At 40.7% G+C, this 20,925-nt stretch overlaps 1 protein-coding gene across 7 annotated transcripts in view; it reads right to left on the reverse strand.

The window, feature by feature from the left end:
- Positions 1-1,253: 1,253 nt before the first annotated feature.
- SEMA4D (semaphorin 4D) overlaps positions 1,254-20,925 on the reverse strand; it is a 95,183-nt gene continuing 75,511 nt past the window's right edge. For 4 of the 7 annotated variants that reach the window (XM_040540428.1, XM_040540424.1, XM_040540425.1 and 1 more), the window contains 3 exons: positions 19,201-19,373; positions 18,934-18,977; positions 14,225-17,836 (listed from right to left, as the gene is read on the reverse strand). In XM_040540428.1, coding sequence (XP_040396362.1) covers positions 16,923-17,836; positions 18,934-18,977; positions 19,201-19,373 — 1,131 coding nt within the window. In that variant the 3' untranslated portion in view covers positions 14,225-16,922. Of the gene's footprint in view, positions 1,792-1,974; positions 2,460-3,850; positions 4,061-14,224; positions 17,837-18,933; positions 18,978-19,200; positions 19,374-20,925 lie in introns of those variants that run through there. The other 3 variants (XM_040540430.1, XM_040540429.1, XM_040540431.1) reach the window with 3 other exon arrangements.

Below are 20,925 nucleotides of genomic sequence, written 5' to 3' on the forward strand. Positions count from 1 at the left end.
CTTTGATACATGTCTAAAACTGCTGAACTGTTTTTTTCTAGTCTCTGTGTGGTAGTGTGGAATGGGGACCAGTTGCTGAAGGTCACAGCAAAAGCTTCATTTTTTGCCATATTTTCTATTTTGTCTTACTGTAGAAGAACATGAAAAATGACTTCGGAAACATTATGGGTTATTCAAAATCTTATGGAATTATTTTCTGCTCTTTGAATGTATCTAAAAATTTCACTATAAGGTGTCACAGCTGTGTTCACTAATTGTTAGACATGTTTTTTTCTTTACAAAGTAGAGCTAAACAAAATCCGGCAATCAGTTTTTAACTACTTGGAGTACTTCTTTGCACAAACAAGGCAAAATTCAGTTATGCTTTTCTAAAATTCTCTGACCTCAGCCTTATAAAGGTCTTACCTTATCATTCAGCAACACAGAACTAAACTGAAATCTGTTCCAAAGTTGTTGAACAAACAGAGGAGGGGCAATTCAAGAGAAGTCTTTTTTTGATTGTCCCTTAGCTATAAAAGATGTCATAAGCAGAAACAGAATGAAGGAAGGGTTCCCACTGAACCTTGGTGTCAGAGGTCTGTCAGAATTCATTTGGGATTATCAAGATGAAGAATAGGGAAAAAAGTTTGCATATAAGAATTTTCAACCTGAATGCGACTACCGTGTGGTTCAGTATTGGAAACCAGTGGGTCAGGAGTCCTGGAATTAGGAGAGTGCTTTCTTCAATGTGGACCAGATCATCTAAATAAATTCTTACTAGTTAGTTAGTAAATAATGTTGGGGCTATGTGTAAATCTTTCCTCTATTGCTAGGAGCAGCTGTCCCCCCGGACTCTCCCTATAACAATTCTTAGGTGACATCTTACTTGCTTACAAATTTTTGAAAACCATTAAGATAAAAAAACTTGGATTATTTCTGTCTTCTGTTTATTAGATGCAGAAGGCCAAATCTCTGAACAGCAACGTAGTAGAACAGTTTCACTGTGAAATAAATAGGTCCACACATTTTCAATCTGCAGTTGTTAACTAGCAATAATGAACTTGATGCACGTGTAGTCTTAAAATTCACTCAGTGTGTAATTTTTTAAAGCTACCATAACTATCTCAAATAGGGAAGAATAATTTGCAATAGCTGAAGATTTTAACTTGAGTACGTTTTAAGCTGTCTGTGTTTTGAGTGTTAGCCAGAAATTCTTTATCTGGTACAGAAACTTTATAACCAAAGGAAATGTGTTCAAATAAATGAACTTGCTAACACCAGAAAGGAATGTTCTTCAAAATACCACAAACAGAGTATAATGTTAAACACATCAAAAGAAAAGAAATGGGAGAGTAGAAGTGCCTTTAAATAAATGTGATCCAAATCTTATTTATCAATCTCTTATTTATACACCAAGACCTTCAAGCCCCAAAAAAACTGGTTTGCTTGTCGTGAACTCAAAACAGAGGCAATAGATCATATTACATTGCTTGAGCTGCACTAGGACCATTTTCATTCTGTGTTAAGATGAAATAACTAGCATAGAGATGGTTCCAGCATGGGATTGGTGGCCTCTCTTGTGGCACTGGTGCATGCCAAACTCATTCTTTGGTGCAGTAAGTATATCTTGTTCCAATTCAAACTTCAGCTGTTTTTCCTGAACATCAGTTGAAATGCCAGTCCTAACACTTGCAAATAAGTCTTCAAAAGCTACAATATTAGGAGTGCTGGGCACTCATAAGTTGCATACATTTCTTTCCAGCCTGTTCATTCCTTTGTACAGGAGCAGCTGTTTTTCTTGTTGCAGCTTTCCTGAAGAATAAAAAGGACACGAATATGTCAACTCCATTTTATTTTAAAGCTATGTTAAAAGATTAGCTGTATTAAGTGTTACACATGCGACAAGTACATGTCATATCCAGAAGTTAAATAATCTTTGCTCAAACTGTTAGAGAAATAAGCTGAAAGCTAAGTAGAGGTGTGTTTTCTGTTTTTTTGTTTGTTTTTAAGAAATGGCAGCTTTGATGTACAATATTATTTATGAAGACCAATAGTCTCTGCAACTAATTAAAGCCAATACATTCAATCAAATTAACTTACTACATTAAGTGCACAGACTTGCTTTTTGGGGCAGGATGAGAACTACTTCCTGATTTAAACCTTAGTTAGTGCACTGAAGGAGCAAGCTGACATAATTGTATGTGATAGATCACACAGATCATACCCTTGAGAGGGTAAAGAATGTCAACGTGTACAGAAACACTGATCGCTTTGTTATATAAATCCATTCAGTTGCAGAAGTGTTGTAGGCTATTTATAAAATTGAGTCTAGTCTATCATGTAGGAAACCCTGCAGGGGCTGCCTGTTCCAAAAATTCTTACCCAAGTCTTCATCCAGTTTTGCATCATCTTGTCATGTTCATTGATGGCAATTCTCCAGGTAACGAATTCTTTGGTCCATCCATCCTGACCAGCACTATCTGAAAAGTGTAAGTGGGATGATTACATGACCAAGTAATGATGAAGTAAGCTGATAACGACTCAACTGCAGTACGTCCTGTGGAGGACCAGTCCAGAAGGAAGACAAGACACCATTTTATCCTTCATTTTGCTCTTCCTTCTCTTCAGTTACTTGGAAATAAATTCTATTCAAGTGGTCATGTCTCCTCCCCTCTGCAGCAAACTTAACAGCCTCCAGAGTGAGCAGATTTAGTGCTTGAGGTTTAAATCCATTTAGAAGCATGGGAGTGTTCCACTCAGATTATACAAAGGCTGGGGAGAAGAATGGTATAATACAGCTGACTTTTTCAGTAATGTTATGTAGTGACTTGTCCTCTATTCCATCTTTGAGAACTTAAGATGGATTGTTTTACTGCATCTTCATAAATTTTTACTTCAAATCCTGTCTACCAACCATTTTTCTTCTTTCTGTCCCTACCACTATGGTGGTGGCATCCACAGTTGTACTATTTCTATTTTTCTTTCATGACACTAGTGGCAGTATATAATGCTTTTGAGCACAGTGGAGGTTTCCCTGTTTTACACTTACAGTAGTTTCACTGAGATGCTCTTCATTTAGCTTCCAAACCTGACTTTAGAATAACTGGGATGATAGCAAACCAACTTGTACCACTACTTCTCTGCTTTTCTCTGCCACTGAAAAGGGCAGGGTTGAGCTGTTCTTGAAAAATTCACATTTTTGACACTGACCAGCTAAATACGAATTATTCTTCCCCTTCTCCCTACCAAAACAATCCATTCTACATCACCTTCATTGTTCCCGCTACCTTTTTAAAGACTGTTCAGACTTTCTGTAGGTGTGGGTATGTTCTCCAAAGCCATTTGCAAATGGTGCTCAAGTTGCCCCGGTCAGTTCAGGGTGCATGAAGATCTTACCCAGGTGCTCAATTTATCTGACTGCCTTCAAGCCTAGTGAGCATCAAAATAAAGAGGTAGAAACTGACCCTGCCTGACTGCAGGCAATTCATGAAACACCTGACTTTTAAAGGCACTGTATAGTGGGCATTTCTTTTTATCACTCGAGTTCTTAGCATTAAAGATTTTTTCTTCATTACCCTGTACAGTTCTTGCAGAGTGTTTTTGTTTAATATTCACCTTACATCCAATCTGTGTCCATTAGTTTAGCAGTTTTGGTTTCATTTCTAGATCATAACTGCTAATTTGCAGGTTAGTCCTGCAGGAGAGTGTGGAAGAAGCAATTTTTATGTGTGTAAAACCTTCTCATACATAACTGAAGTGGATACTAATACAGTAAATGAGAGTTAGTATCTTCACATAAACACTTTATGTGTGCAGTGATTATAAATCAGGATCAGGACACACACATAGCATACATTCAGAACCAGCCTACCTTTATCTTCCGCTCTGATGAGCACTTCTGATGCTGTGTTCCCAACTTTTGAGATGAATGAACATTCATATTTTGTATTTTCTGATACTGCATCTTTCACCCAACTTAGAACATGCACTCTGCCATCAAACAGCATATGAGATTGCTCAGTGATGCATGCCTTCATCCTCTGCCCATTCTTCTTCCAGACAAAGTGTGAATCATTCGGACCTATAAAAATGTCAGTCAGCTTACTTTGGGGAAAAAATGATACAAGTTGTTTCTTTGAAAAGAGAACAAAAGCCTAGGACCTTAAGATTAGCCTCAAAGGCGTAAAATGTTTTATTGCAATGTCTTAGGTTCCTTCAGCTGCAATTCTGGGCACCAAAAGGATGGGGTAAAAAAGAGCTAGCATTGATAATTTAGGTTCAAGACAAAATTGTAAATAAGTTCATATGTACTAAGGAATTTTCTGTGTGTATTCTCACAAGGGGGAACTGACCCATAAACAGGGTGGACCAGATAATGAAGATCAGCACCATCTCCCAGTACGTGAAGAACTGGGCCACCCCACAGCTAGCGTCTGGTACAAAGCTGAAACCATCAGAGACATGCCTTCTAAAATTTGAAGTAGAGGCCAGGAGTGGAAAAAGTTCAAGAACTCAGGGTGTCAGAGATGCTGGGACTAATGAAAGAAACAAAACTGTAAGATGTGTAGAACCATTAGTCACAGCAGGCAATTAGACAAGACAGAACTTGGGATCGGCTTGGATCAAGAACAAAGAGCAATCTAATCTTTTACCCTTGTTGCTATTATTCATCTTAACCTGCGAGGACAGAACCTGAATAAATCAGAGATTGACAGTAGCCCAGAGGACAGAACAGCTGTTCCCAGAAAATTAGCAAGATTGGATGAAGTGTACTTGGCAACATCAGAGCCTTTTCATGTAAAGGAAAGGTATCTGGGCCAAAATAAGAACTTCACAGTAATTTTGACTTTTAAAACGTGCCTGTTTCTCCCCTGGGGCTTAGGATCCAGACTAGCCTTTGCAAGACAAGATGTAAAAAGAAACTCAGAGTAAAAAGAAAATAAAGGATTTTTGCAAGTAAGTGTTGAGAGAACAGGCAATCTACTACAAAAGTCAACTTTTACTATGCAAACTTTATTGCAAATTGATGTGGAATTTTCTCTAGATAAAATACCTGATTCTTGGCCAGTGTCCTGAAAACTAGTTAAATTTTGGATTGCCATGCAGGCAGACCAAGAAAAAAAATTTAGCCTGTACATCTATGCACTTCCTTAGCATAACCATTCAGAAACAAAACTAATAATCCCCTACAAATACAGAGAAATAAATCAGAAGTGAGTGCAAGGGTGAATGATAGAACGTGATCTAATTAAGACATGGTAGATTTCACGTCTGAGGGAAAGAGGTGTAGGGAAGAGGGAGGTGGCACAATCTTGAGAAGGACTGATGACAGCTGACAAAAGTGGGGAGGGCAAGCATAAGCTGAACTGCAAACAACTAGTGAATAATATTCTTAAAAAATAAAAGTCGTTTATAGATGATTGCACTACTTCTGTGATTAAGAGAAGGTAGGTTACAGGTAGCTAAAAACATGGGAAATTAGGACCATGGACAAATGACTTAAGAAAACTAATGAAGATGGTATTTGGACAAATGGGAAGAGTAGTAAGTAAATACAAACAGACCGAAACAGAAGTCTTGAAATAGAAAGCAAGGCTTTGAATCCACCTTTTGAAGAGTAGAGAGAACATGATTAGAAGTGCTAATGGATGCCGCAGATAAGTGCTGAAAAACTCAAAACCACTGCATTTATACTGAAAACAAATCAGGCAATAGCGTCAAAAGAAGTCACAAAGACTTGGAGAAGCAAAGACTAACTTGACCACAGTAAAGATCAATAGTATGTGCTGGGGTACAAGCCTCAGGATGAGTGTAAGAGTTATTACTCTGGCATTGTAAAGCCAAAAGCCAGGTGCTTGAGTAAAGCCACAAGCTCACAAGTTTTATTAGCTGTAATTCAAGCTCTAAGACATGACAATAGAGCTATTTATTACCTAAGACCACGGGCTTGAAAAGCACTGTTTTAGGGCCATGCAAGGAAGTGGCACATTGAGCACAGGACACTTCTCTAAACATACTTCAAATGTTTCATGTTACTATTCACACCAAAGAACCCACTCACTCTATTTTCCGGTGTTAAACATCACAGGTGTTTGGGAAATGCTGCCAACAGCTCGCTTTAGACACGCATTTCTCCAACAGTAAAATCCAACAGTTTCCTACTATGAGAAGTTTTGTAGGCCACGTTGCTTTTGGCCAGCCCCTTAGCAAGCTGCAACTGGGTGATTTTACCCTACCTTTGTTTTCTGTGCAGTCAGCACTGCAGTTCCTCAACAGCAAGATCTAGGTTCAAGCACTAGTCAGGGTTTCTTTTTAAGATAAAATAAATGAATACAAATTTATATTCTGCATTTGCTACTGTTGCTATAATACAAGTGAAACACACATCTAGTGCAAACTTTAAAATATTAATTGCTAAAACATTTCTTTACTTACATGGCCATCCATTTTAAGAATGCTTGAAAGATTTAAGAAAATGATCTTTTTAAAATGTATTAAAGCAGAGAATTAAACAGCAAACCAGATTAGACATGTAAATAGCTCCATTCAACAATGAAAGATATTTCAAACAGTTAACTTTGAAAGCATTGTTTCATCTCAGTAAAATCAGTATTCGTAACCTAATTCACCATCTTACCTGGTTTAGAGGTTAACACAACTTGGAGGAAGGTTAACATTTATACAACAAAATACTATTAAAAAACCCTTGTTGCATTTTCTGAGCTACCCCCTTTCTCTGCAGAAGTCCTTAATAATTTCTAGTGTGCATGGAAGCATTTGTTATTTTTCCATATAGATGTCATTTTCTGTACCTCTGCTGTCAGCATTTTGTGTGAAGTGTTACTGCCCAGGTAGTGGCAGCTCCGGGTACGTTCTGCTGGTGAAATGGGTCCCGTAACCTACTTCGAGTCAGGCAGGTTTGCACAAACCATGTACTTAGCAGCTGGATGATTTTGTCTCAGGATCTGCAGGAAGAACTCCAGCAGCTGCAGGTAGCGTTAAAAACTTGAACTATTTCACCTGCTTGCAGAGTAAGTTTCTACCTGCCCTCTAAATTTATTCATTGAAGTGTTGGTTTAAATTCTGTTTTTAGCTGAAAGTCAATCAATCAGTAAATCCAGCTGTAAAGAACCGAAGAATAAAGCTACAGATTCAGAACAGCATGCTGATGGACCCCACGAAACCGTACCGAATCAAGCATTTGCCACATATGCATGAAATCCTAAGAGACACACGGCTTTAAAGATAGCTTGGAGATACTAATTTAAGGGCAAGAGATTATGGATTAAGCAGAGCTCACTGACATACGGCCGGAGCAGGGGCGGTAAGAGGGAATACCAGCCCCTCCGGTTCCCCTTGCCAGATGCAGGAACGTGTACCTAGACCTGCACAGACATTTCAGAGCTACCTGCTGAGGAGGCCGTGCAATGAAACGCTCAGGAAGTGCTGCTACACCATGCTGTCAGCTTAACGCACTGTTTTTCCTCACCTTTATACAGTTCCTGAAGATAAAAGGGTAACAGTAAAACTAAACTTCCCCCAAAATTACTCAGAGAAACGTTTCAACACAGAGGGAGGCGAGCTGGGTGAAACAAAATAGTGCCAGAAAGCCCACACCTCTTAACCCCTCCCTCCCCCCCCAGCTAAACTCATCTCAGAAGGCTGACAGCAAACAGAAATCCAGTGAGGATAGCTGCTGACAGGTATCCCACAAAAGACTTCTAGCAGGGTAATAGTCGTTTTTGACAAATGCCTATAATGCGGACACAGCATTGCTACCAGAGGCTATCCTTATCCTCAGTGATGAGGCTTTAAGGTTTGAAAAAAAGAAACCTGTCCTTTATTCCCCAATACTCACCAAAACTTTTACGAAGTTCACAACAAGCACCAGATTGAGGCGGGGGGGGGGGGGGGCGGGGGGCGAAAAAAAATGAATTCGTGGCATCTGGAGTTAACACTTGTAATTTAGCTTGCAGTTTTGGCTTGTACTGAACGCTACTGAACCAATCATCCCCGATTTTTTTGGAATGCCAAGATCATATAGGCAGCTCATTCAAAGCAGGGATTAAGTTTTTAAAAGACACTATAAGCTGGATGCAGAAAGATTATGTTCAATCAGAGATCAAAGCACCGGAAAAGGTGACATGGCCCCTAGCCATTGATATGGAAAACAACCACCAGCACTACCCAGCGAGCGAATGAAAGTTCAGATAGGAGGCTGGTTAGCATTTCATGAGCTGTAGGGGTCTGAGTCACTGCTGGTGACAAATTACCAAAATAACAAATGGAGCAAACATTTGCAGTGAAGGGCTGCAGACTGGAAGTGGGGAGAAGGAATCATTAAATTGAGACAAGCATCTCTGTAATTTTCTGGAACTAGTGTATCAGACAAGTCCTTGTATTTTAGCTTTTATTTCAGATAACTGGGTTTAATTTTTTAAAAATTAGGTGCAATCCATTATCATTCTACAAGTGACAATAGTTTATCAGCAATTTAAAAAAAATTACTTAAAATGCCAAGGAAAACAGATCTCTCAGATGCCAACAAAGAATATTACTTCCAAGAGCAAATAAATCAGTCTGAAGAACCATGGTATACTCCTTCAAAAATCTGGTGCTTCCGTTAACTCACTGGTACCTTTGTGTGACAGCACATCTCAAGCTGATGCAGTCTTATCTAAACAGATTAAAAGCAGGAAGGGCTTGGCGTGAAGCACAAGCCACGTTATTGCACGACAAAGTAGCCATCCCCAGAGGAGGCAATGCAAAATGCATACCGATGAAAGTAGGACACGGCATCTGCCTCCTCAGAAAGAAACGTAAAAGCAGACTGGGAAAATGTCTGACTTGTCCATGAGACGAAAACGCAGAGCGTATCTGCCTGCGCTTCCCAGCACCACAAGCACTTGTTTCGCTATTATTATCTGAGTGGGTCCAAGGCAAGAGCTTGCAATTGTAACCTAGTTAATTGCCTGCAAAGAATAATTAAATGAAGCCAAAACTATGGACTAGAGCAAAAGAACCGTGGGGTTTCCAGTTTGAGTTTGCCTATTTTTGCCCCCACCCTGCCCTGGCCCTGTCCCACCATCAACAAGGCTACTACATTAAGTTGTAAAATACGGTGAAAAAAATAGAGACCATAGCTGTTTTAGGGAACAAAATGCTCTCCAGAAAGCATTCCTCCTCTCCAGAGAGTACAAGCTATTGAATTTGCTCCACTGTTTTCTGGACAGATCTAGCAGGGCAGAGACTGGAAGAGAAGAAAATGAGATATTAATCTCCACCGCAGGCACAGCGCATGCAGCATGTTGAAGCAGCTCTGGTAAGTAATGTCTGTGAAATGGCTTAAAAAAAAAGTGGCAAAAAAACAATAGCTACGCTCCAAATCAGTACCCAGCTAATCAGCCATCGTATTGAGGGATTAATTACTAAAAGCCTACAGGTTGTAGCTCTCCAAGGGAGGAAAGAGGAGAGGAAGTCCCTTTGCAAACAGGGCCAGTGGGGGTAACGAGAAGTCCTGAGGAAAAGCACACGGAAGGCAGCGCTACCTGCCAGCCACTCCAGCCCTGGTCCAAACCTCCCCTGTCTCACCAGGCAGGGCTGGGAAACCTGGCTTCTCCACCCAGGAAAGGGTTTTGGGGTTACTGCTCAGCGTTGAGTCGGAGCTGCATGCTGGGCAAGGAGAACGCAGCGTACGTAGTTATTCTGAATTACAAAATAAAGGCCAGGAGCTCAAATAGAATCCTCTAAGCAAATGGTGTAAAGGAGCAAATGTACAGCAAAGAGAATCTCCTGAGGTTCTCGGGAGACGTGCTGAGAGGCAGGGGGATGTGCAGCAAACTTCACCTTTTACCTACAGCTAGTTGTACCGTAAAAGCTGCCACGGATTCCTGAGCAGGTCTTTTTCTTACATGGTTGTGGTTTCCCAGTGGTCATGGGTACATGAAATACAGCAGGTGAGTGCTGCTGCTTCCCACAAGTTCTCCTTGGCAAGGTTTTTACCCAGACTAGAAGGTACCATCTGTTTTCCTCAGTCTCCAGAGACCTTCTGACAAGCCCAGAACGGCTTGGTTCAAACTGAGTGGATATTTACCTAAAACTTCCAGACCAGTGCAATTCCAGCTGTTTGAAGTACCATCCATGCGCTTAATTTGCCTAAGTCCCCTGCTGACAGATGATGCAGCTGGTAAAATTTAGCAATGAATACACAAGAACACTTACAGATTTCACTGGTATTTCGGTAACATGGGATAGGCTACAACACGAAGGCAGTTTCAGACATTTTAAGCTTTAAGCACATTACAACGGCAATAATTATTTGCAGGCTACAATTCCTAGTACTAGCAGACTCGTTTCCTCATGGGGAAAAAGAGATTTTAATGTTTCTTATGTTCTAAGTATTTATAAAATTATTGAAAGTCATATAAGAAAAAGTTCTCCAGCTGCACCTGATTATTCATTGCACAGGAAAAACCTGGGCAAATACAGTCAGCTGTGTAACATACAGGACAGCATTCAGTTCAGCAGAAAAATAAGGAAGAAAATCTTTTGAAGAGGAATTAATGACATACTCTTGGTTTTATTTCTTCCCCTCGCTCTCCTACCTTTATCTTTAGGTGCCTTGAGCTTAAAGTATGCATACATTGAGCTTACTCTAGTCTTAGACTCCTAGAGTCAAGACCCTTAGTCTTGAAATAAAACATGTTACACAGTAAGGAGATGTCTTTCTTGCACAAACCTCCATGTATTTATTAGTGTGGCCATAGCCTTTACCTATAAAAGTGCACAGAAAAGTAAATTTGTGCATAAAGTCAAACCTGCTGTTGATGCCAGAATTTAAGAATGCTGCATCCATGTCATAGTCCCTACAGAAACTGATTTTCAGCTGGCTTGCAGGTGTCACTAAGGAGGAACCCTCAGAGCCAAGGCAACGCCAACACTTAAAAAGGTTTGTCGTTCTGCACACAGGTGGACATGGGAGGGCCACAGCAGACCTCCATGTCTGAAACAAGCACTGCCAACATGCTGGCAAGATAGTGGCAGCCCGATGGTATTGGGAGGGGGCTACAAGAAAGATGGAGAGGGACTCTTATCAGGCAGCGTAGCAATAGGAGGAGGAGTCATGGTTTTAAACTAAAAGAAAGATTTAGATTAGACATTAGGAAGAAATTCATCACTCAGAGGGTGGTGAGGCACTGGCACAGGTTGCCCAGAGAAGCTGTGGATGCCCCATCCCTGGAGGTGTTCAAGGCCAGGCTGGATGGGGCCTTGACCAACCTGGTCTGGTGGGAGGTGTCCCTGCCCCTGGCAGGGGAGGTTGGAACTGGGTGATCTTTAAGGTCCCTTCCATCCCAAACCATTCTGTGAGTCTATGATTCTGTGATTTTCAGACACAGTAACATGGATGCTTCTTCTAGTGTCTGTGTTTTGTTCAAAATGTATCTGCAGTATGCAATTGATTCTATAACCTTAAGCGATGACTTCCAAGTCCTTTTTTGTTAATACATTATAGGAGCAATTTCAAGTTCTGAAGTTATCTTCTAGATGCAATTTAAATAATAAAAAACGTGGCACATCACAGATCCGCATGAAGGAATGGTTTTATCATACTAAGATCGCTTCAGGTAATGAATGTTCACTCAGTGCAGAAATCATTGAAAGAAACGGTACAAAACCACAAAATGACAAATTAACGCTTACTATCAGATAACTGTAGCCACAGGTGTTGAAACTGAATTGTAGGCAGGCAGCAGGCAATAAAACACCAGAGGTTTGCAAAGGAGCTAACTCATAAACTGAGATACAGAACTGCTCCACCAGGTACTATTTTAGCATTCCCAAACGAGGACAGGGATAAAGATAAACCAAACACAGATTAACAAGTAGCCACGCAGATTAAAGACAAAGTTATTGCTTCAAAGCATCACCATATAAAATTCAACATATACTACATAAAAATTGTCAAAATGTTTTAGAAAGTTTTAGAGTATTTATGTAGTGGATTGCCCTGTGAGATGCAGAGCTTTTCCCCCGTCCTCTCCCCCCTCTCTCAGTTTTAAGTGCACTGGCCTCTGTAAAGCCAGACCTCGGGCACCTGGACACAGCCTCGGGCACCGTCAGGTCTGGACTCAGGCTGCAGATGCTCTCTGGAGTTGAACTGTCTGCAGCAGCGCTCTGGGGAGCGCAGCACAGCCCGTTTTCCCCACTCTCCTGCACGCCTTTCAGTGTAACTTAACAGTTCTCTGCCAGCAAAGCTTCAGTGAATCGCTCATGATTCTGATTCTAGCGAGTTACGGATCTTTTCCTGGACTGACATGGAAAGCTGTCTTGCACTGCCTTTAAAATAATGAAACCAAAGGGAACAGCCACTGTAGTACATGGGATTTTATCATGTGCCCATCTCAGTATGTCTGCGAAATAACTCCTGTAAACTATGTTCCTGATTTTGCAGAGCTTTTATCTCACAGCATTATTGAAATTAGACCAAAAAGTTAAGAAACAGTTATGGGAAACCTCTAGCTTCAGACAGACTAAGGAAAGTGGTTAGACTTCTTGACAGCATGGAAACTGACTGAGTGTATCTGCAGACCAGAAATACAAGAGTAAAGCATAATGTTTTGCACTCTTTCTAGTTATCTGCAAATGTATTTAAAGTGTTGCTCAGCATACTCAGGATATTCTCGGACATCATTCATCTGCAATTACAAGGTGAAGGATACACTGCTCTACAGCCGGGAGTGGTGGTGGTGTCAGTGTCACCACAACTACTGAGATACCACCAAGTTCCTCCTGCATCTAAATTCAGCAGAGCACACCAGACAAATGCACGCAGATGTGTACATCGTCAGCTCACTGCCTCTCCCCTGCACCAGACAGTGTAGCATTTCGTTCAGTGTGCTTGAAGCCAGCCTGAAATGCTTTTAAGCTGTACTGAAGAAAGCATACAGTAAACCTAGCATGTTGTTGAAATGGGCCACTTGCAAGGTAGACAAGTGTTGTCCTTCTGAAAGTTTCCAGGTTAAAACATGTGGGATAAGCGAGAGATGAGTAAGAGAACTCACCAGCTCCTGCCGAGTTCCCAGACAGCTCGAAGCAGACATTTACAATTTAAAAAAAAAAAAAAAGTTCAGTAATTCTCATGAAAATAGTGTTAAAAACAATTAAAATAAGCTTCAGTCTGACTGGGTGGTGTGGCAATCTGTGCCTATAGTCCATCACAGAAGGGGAACTTGCCTATCCTGCATCCTTTGTTTGGAAGACCAAGCACAACACTTAACTCTGCCAGTCCCGTTCTGCCCCTCTGTTCTTTGCAAACACATTTTACCTTACGTTCCCTGCTGAGGGAAAAAAAGTTCCATTACAGCTATGTTTATAGGAAGAAGTATCAACAACCAGTGAAGGAATGTGAATAAACCCAAGCAAAGAGCTCCTGGTAGAGGCATTTGCTCAGCCCCCAGCCCCAGACAAATTTGTACACCCTGACACGCAGGCCCCAGAAGGAAGCAGCTGGCCAGCATCAGTTCAGCATGCTGGTTTGTGCTTGTTGTTTTTTTCAAACGAATGGAATAGAGCTGTAATTCCGGGTGCAGGAAGGATGTGAGGTACCAGCCAGGCATCTTGTTTGCTAAGGAGAAGGGAAGCCCCTTCCGTAAGACAAAGCCACTCCTTGCCTTCTGAGCGGAGGTGACTGCAGCTGGCTGACTGCCCCCCCCCCGCCCCCGTGCCATCGCTGCGGCTTTCAGGGGACAGGCTCTTGTCACCGCTCCTGCCACCGCCTGCCCCTGCTCCCTCCAAGCAGCAACCTCTACAGGCTGGCTTTAAGACGCTGCTTCTTCCTTCTCAAACTCACTACCACAGCAATTACTGACAAACTTTAAAAAGCCGGCCATGAATACCACGCTAAAACATATATGTTAAAGTAATTTTAAAATAATCGTACTACAGATCTGGAATTTATCAAATTGCTTAAATCCTTTGCACTATTTATGCTACTACTCCATTTTTTTTTTCCCTTGGTGAACAATAAAAGGATTCTTGAGCATTTACTGCAGCAGTGAGCAAACTATAGATAAGATGATCCCACTGTTGTTCTTTCTAGCCATGAAAATACAAATCGTGTCTTTGGTAAGACCTGCTTTAATAAAGATTGATGCATTTTGATCTGATTCCATGTAACATTTTAACAATCACAGACAGCCCAGTATGAAACAATGCTTTTAAATTAATCTATTTTTTCTTTTAATGAATAAAGTTACATTTTAAGACCTGTCTAGATTCACTAAATTCCACTTAAACAGGCAACTACTGTCCAAGCAAAAGCTGAAAGACAAATGTTGAATTTCTACTGAAAAAAATAGCTTTGACTTTCTCCTGTGCACCAGACAGTATGTTCCCCATAAAATGAAAATTATCATTACCGTAAGCACTTCACCATGTGAAATAAGTAAGAATGAAAAAGAATACCTGACCGGGTCTAAAACAACATGTAAAATTCAAATCTGACAGAAGGGTATTTGTTTTTTAATTGCATACATCCTAACAGTGAAAATATTTACCTTCTAAACATCCATACGCAATCATGACCCAGCAGGCTCCATCAGCATGCAAATGAGCCTACTGAAGTCAATCAACTATTAACAAACTGAAGTCGGCCACTAAATCAGAGCCTGTATTTTTGCATGACACTACGTGCAGTGCCTGAGTCTTAGTAAAAAGCATGTTCACAAGACATCCTGGAATAGTCCTCTTTTCTTTTTTTTTTTTAAATACAAAAAAGAAGAGCAGGTACATTGCATGGTCACACATCTAAACCTTTAATGCAGAAAATACTAGTTGACACAGGGGTCCTCCAACTTACCTGTGGCTTGGCAGAAGAGGTGAAAGGGTCCCCCGACACTAACATGCTGTGCCTGGTCACTTAGGAAAGGTGGCAACAACATGACCTTTACAAGGTCTGTGCTAGACCAAACATCAGGCTGGGTACTGGTGGGTGAAGGAGGTGAATCACTTCCCACACAGGACAAAAAGGAGGTACCAGTAGGAGGGAAAGGTATAGGAGATGAGGCTGTGCGACAGAAGAGGACAGAAAAGAAAAAAAAAGAGGGTACTAAGGAAAAAAGTTGCAAGAAATACATCACATATTGAAGAAATAATGCAAGAAAGACAAATGAATTTTAGGAGGGTAATAAATGGAAGTGTCCCTAGAGCACTAGAAAAGAATGCTTTCCTCCTTCACCCACGTCTTTTTCCATCCTTCCAATCCCCCACAGGGTAATAACCCATTTAACTAAAGCTGAGAAGAGAATCTTCCCCCAACTATTGACAAAAGTTTTCATTTTTTTCCCCCTTAAAGGCAACCACAAGGAACATTAGTACTTGCAGTACAGAAAGGAGCGTCGTTATGTCAACTTTCATAAAAGTCAAGGAGTAATACAATTTATTTTAATATTTATTCTGTTATATGTACATAATTAAAATAGAAAAATAAAACCGAACTGAATCTTATAAAATATAAACCGTTTACACTAAGATGGTCTAAATTAACTTTGCATGGATGTTCAACATAGAAAAGCAGCCCAGGCATACTGCTATTTACCGTTAAAATGTACTCTACTTCTAGTAATATTTACAGAAATACGCAGTGAGAGGAACAACTCTTCAGAACTGTACCGCACAAAATGCTTTTAACAGACAAACAGTGCTGTTGTGAACTGCGCTTAGAACAAATGCACATTTTCACTTTTGCAGGCATGATTCACATAGACAGTTCAAATGACTGATTGTTTGAGCAGCTCCAGTTTCAGTCTCCAGTTGCATAGGAGATTGATTGGTAGGTATCATCCAGAAAGGGTGACGCTGCAAAGATTTGTCACAAAAAAAGAAGTTGAGTTATATCTGAATCTGAAAAAGAAAAAAAAAACGGCAATTTTTTCTCATCAGGCTGTATCCTAACAGTCCGTTCCAGCGAGTCACAAGCTGAGTTATTGTCGGAAATTCTTCTCAATTCCCATTTCGCTTCCACAGTGCAGAAAACCTCTCTGTGTCACTGCTAACTGACAGTTGCTTGCCTGTATTGTTTCAGTTAAAAAAAAACTAAACAAAAGAAAATGAAGAAATCCAGTTTTGTATAGAAAAAGAAAATGTGTCCAGCTTGCTGTTTAAAGAAGAAAAAAAGCATTCCTAAACCTATCATTTTCTTCCTTCCCCCTCTTACTCCAGTCCACGTTTTGTACCGATATCGTTGTACCTAAATTTCTACAAAGCAGCAAGGAAAAAAGCCTTTAAACAAGATTATCCCTGAGAGTCTTACACAAATCAAGCCAACTATTATCCCCATGTTTCTTAAAATCTAAGATATTTTAAAAGCAGTTAAAAAAATTAACTTTAACAAACTAAAGAGACCTAGCGTGCTAAAACACAAAAAACTAAAAATAATCACTAGAAGCAAAGAAAAAAATGTCCCAATCTGGACAAAAGTCTATAATTTACCAATCTGATAAACTAAACTTAATTTCCAATTTGGAATTCAAATGAAACTAGAACTTTTTTTTAATGGCAGCTAAAAGATGTGCAGACTGAAGTACTTTTTAAAGCCAACTGAATTAGTTACTTTTATCCTATGGAAGAAAAGGGCCAAGAAAGGAGTGGGCAACTGTTCACCAGAGTGAAGTGCTCAGGGTTGGGTGGAAAAACCAGGAATAAACAAATGGGGATCTGAAACTGGCCATTTAAAAAAAAAATGACAGTACAATACAAGATGCTATGGTCTGCAGACAAGAACACCGCTTCAGTATCTGGTGAGATCCGAATGCAAAGTGGCTTGCTGTATAGCTGAAGCACGAGAAGCCCACGATGGCTCAGCGGTCATGACCACGCGCTCGGTGTTCAAAGCTAGCTGTGGTACCGCAGCTGATTTCCACCACCGAAACTGAAGATCGCGTCCTTCAGTCTCCCTCCACGTCTGAGTCAGCGTACTTGAGCTCACACTTCACATCGAAAGGCTTGTCCTTGGCCTCCCTGGGCGCCAGCACGTCCCCGGGCTGGAGCTGGCCGTTGCCGCAGTCCGGCTCCGTCTCGTAGCCGGTGTCGTGCGCCGGCTTCGGCTGCTCCCCGCTCTGGTGGCTGATGCTGCCTTGCTCCACCAGGGTTTCCTTCACGCTTTGTTCGCAATCAGAAAAATCTGACTTTGTTTTTTTCTTACCCAGCAGCATGATTGAGCGAAATTTCAAGCACTGTCCTGGCAAATACCCTTTGTAACAGTTGTAGGAGAGCAGGCACAAGAAGAGGATAAAAAAGAAGAGGAATAGGAACATCAACAGGAAGTTATCGTTTGACTTCAGGAACATTGTCTTTTCTGGGACTGCGTCAGGAATTGAATTGAAGAGCTCTGTGTTGGAGGCTGCGCTTGTTCGGACAGGGCCAATGGGCTTTGTTATCCTTGCAGTTGTCACTGGTACAATCTGAGTGGTTGAGGTTTGAGTGGTAGACCCCTCGGTTGATACAGCTGACACTTTTGGTACATCACTATTACCTTCTGTGGGTGCAGCTGCCACCGTCGGGCCTGCTGTAGTATGCTGGACTTTTTTCAGTTCCAAAACATGCTTAGCCAACACTTGAGAGAATTTCTTATTCTTCACTTTTTCTTCTGACAAACACTGGTAAACACCACTGTCTCCTTCTGATAAATTGAAGATGAGCAGTGCCTTTTCCAGCAGACGGTACTTGGGGCTCTCCACTCTCAGTACGTCATCTTTGAACTTCCAAACTACCTGCGCCAGATTGGACTTTTGAGAACACTTGAGCTCTGCTGTGCTCCCATGCTTGAATGTATGCTGTAGGGAATTCTCTCTTACTTTATCTGGAACATCAAAATAAATGTGCAAAGTATCAGCAATGATTCCTGTTTGGTCTAATCTGTACAGTTTCATGAGACCGTGCTAGTTGTAATGGAAAGATTATGGTGTTAAGATTATCTGACAAGACCAAGACAACAGCATGCAAGAGTCTCAGTGAAACGCTCAACTACAGCTGTGTACAGGAAATCAGAAAATACTATGAGATTGGACACCTCAAACTCCAAAACAGCCTCCATTTCCAGGGAGTGGGTGAGACCTTGTTGATCCACAACTGAGTGTGCCTCTGAGAAGACTCATTTGACAAAAGATGCTGAACTTGGTATCACTTTAAAAGCAATTAGTGCATTTTAAAGTAGATCAGCAACTACAAAATATCCGAGAAGAAATCTGACAAAGTGCTGGTACTCAAATCTCTTCGGAAAGTATCAGCACCTATATTTCACGCCCACAATGATGTAACTAACAAGCGAAACTCACAGCAGTCCTCACTATGCTTGGATTAGAAATGAAAACAGTAAAGCAAAGTGCTGTTTACTGCAATACAAATCTTCTGTAACACTAGTCTTCTTTAAGATCATGATCTGATGTCAGCAACACGCTATAAAGAAAGGACCTGTAGTTACTTGCCTTAAAGCACACTGGAGAGCACTTCAGTTGCTCTGCATGATGTTCTGAGCCCCCCTCCCCTCTGATCATAAAACTAGCTTTTTTCCAGGATCATTTCATCTGATCCAGCAGCAATAACCAAGCACTTATCAAGGCTCACAGCAGAATGTCAAATGCTGTTATATCACAGAGACAGAGGCCTCTGTACTAGAGATACTTATGGTAAATAGTACTTTCATTCACAAGGCGTTGTTGAGGTGCCCCCGATCATTTCAGAGGTTTGTGCACTGCACACTGAAATGTACACAAATACAGACATTTTAAGACAACATAGAGGCCAAACAGAAGCTCAAACATTAAAATGCAGAATTTCATACCTATTAAGATATAAACAAAAGTCCAAATAAACATGGAAACAAGCTGAACTAAACACTACTCTTTCACTATTCCCCTAGACATGTGAAGAAATAGCTCTTCAAAGACTGTAACTCACCAGAACAAGAAGATGCATCTCCACCTATGTTCTGGATCCAATTCCTGTAAAACATAGCACAAGTATTGCAACTCCAAATCTTACTTCCTAATTTTTCATGTAAAATGAAATTTATCTTATAGCACAAGCAGATATTTTTGACAGATGCAGTTAATGGATAGAAAAAAAAAGTCTGCATTTGAAAACATTCAGTTAAAAATTACTGGTAAGGAGCAAGACTGATTCAATACTGATTGCAACTTAACGGTAATCAAAGGCTGTCATTACCTTTCAATTTCACTTTCTTTAAAAATATCAACACAGGAAGCTTCAAGGGGTTTCCAAGCACAGTAAGGATCCCTTGCTAAGACACAGTCAACACAAGTGGTGTACTTGTCACAGAATGCCACAGGAGACTGAACCACACCAGAATTCGAACCAGCATAGAGGTATCTTCTGCCCTAAAAAAAGACACACAGCCAATCATTTTCTCAAACTGGAACAATCAAGTTCATGAAGCAATTGAAAAGCATTTAAAAGTAAAGAGGTACATACATACAGCTGTAAATCTGTAAAAGCAGCTTTAAAATATTCGTGATACCAGAAGTGGAAAAAGACAAAAGAATAAAAAACTGAATTCAATACACTTTATGAGAAACGAAAGTAACTGCCTAACTGTAGCTTTATTAAATAGTTTTTCCACAAATATGAATGCACTGATAACCTTCATAAAAGGGAAGCCCAGCATATGCTAATGACAAGGCTGCAAAGGGCACATAACACGCCTGTAAAGGGAAGATTTTCTATGTACTATATTTCTCTATATACTATATTTTCTACTACTCCTGCTCCCTTTAAGCCAAAGCAGCCCTACTGCTGACCATTCAGATCTCTGCAGAGCCACCAATGTCAGCCCTACATCTGAATCTTGTAACTGCCTACTTGCTACTCAAGGAATAGTGAATAGAGTTCAAGGAAAATAACGTTGGCATAATACCTAGCAAAAGGGGGGTATAAAGGCAACGATTGCTTGACCTGCTGTTGCTGGGGATCACAAAGAAGTCTCACCCTGAGCACACCAGGAAAATATCACACTCATCCTGAACCTCCTTGTCATAGAAGATAGACAACTGCGTTCACTCATCTGTTTCAAAGTTCAGAGAAACAGATGGCTGAAGGTACACTGTGAATTTACTTGCTGCTGTGCAAAGCTTCAAGAAAGACGTCTGCCCTGCAAGCCCGAAACTCAGTGACCTACCCTCTAGTACTTTTGAGAGGCAGAGCATACAAAGCCAAACAGTACACCCACCTACGCAGTGGATCTACTCCATCCAGAGTAGAATACTGAGTGAATTTATTGGCACTCTACAGCTGTTGTCATGGCAAAGAAGTCAGATCCAAGCATCAAGTGTTTCTTTCTGTATTGCAGCTGCACAGATTTCAGTATGTAGAAATGCACTCAAAGGGTTGTCTCTGCAGTGAGACTGCTTGACCCTGGCAGGATGAACATGGTTGCATAGGCAGGTATCCAAAAAAGCCTCCGAGTAGAGCAAGGCTCTTCATAAACCTCACATTCATGGCACAGACTTTTGTTCTTGACATCAAGAACAGCCTCAAGAGGAAAAAAAGCTAAGAGGGCATCTTAGAGCTGAATTGAGGTTCGGGAGCTCACTGTCACCTTTTCACTAAGTTATGTGAAGAGGCATTCCCATGAGGACTCGGAACAGGGAAGTCTCTTTAATGCGATGAGACTGAGAAAGTCTGTTTTAAGACCAAACTAAAGAATGATACAGTGTGTCTGACAGCAGTCTCTAGAGGACGGCAACAAGATCAAGCATAAATCAGTTTAGATCCCTCATATATATGAAGTGTTCAGATGACTTTCAAGGAAAAACTTGATCCTATAAGACAAAAGACAAAACAGGACAAAAAAAATATACCGGCACTGCTGGAAGATAGACTTTGAAAGAGAATGAAACTTCACAGACATACATTCAAATGCAGTCTTTCATC

The sequence above is a fragment of the Cygnus olor genome, chromosome Z (genome assembly GCF_009769625.2).
Source record: "Cygnus olor isolate bCygOlo1 chromosome Z, bCygOlo1.pri.v2, whole genome shotgun sequence".
NCBI classification, from domain to species: domain Eukaryota; kingdom Metazoa; phylum Chordata; class Aves; order Anseriformes; family Anatidae; genus Cygnus; species Cygnus olor.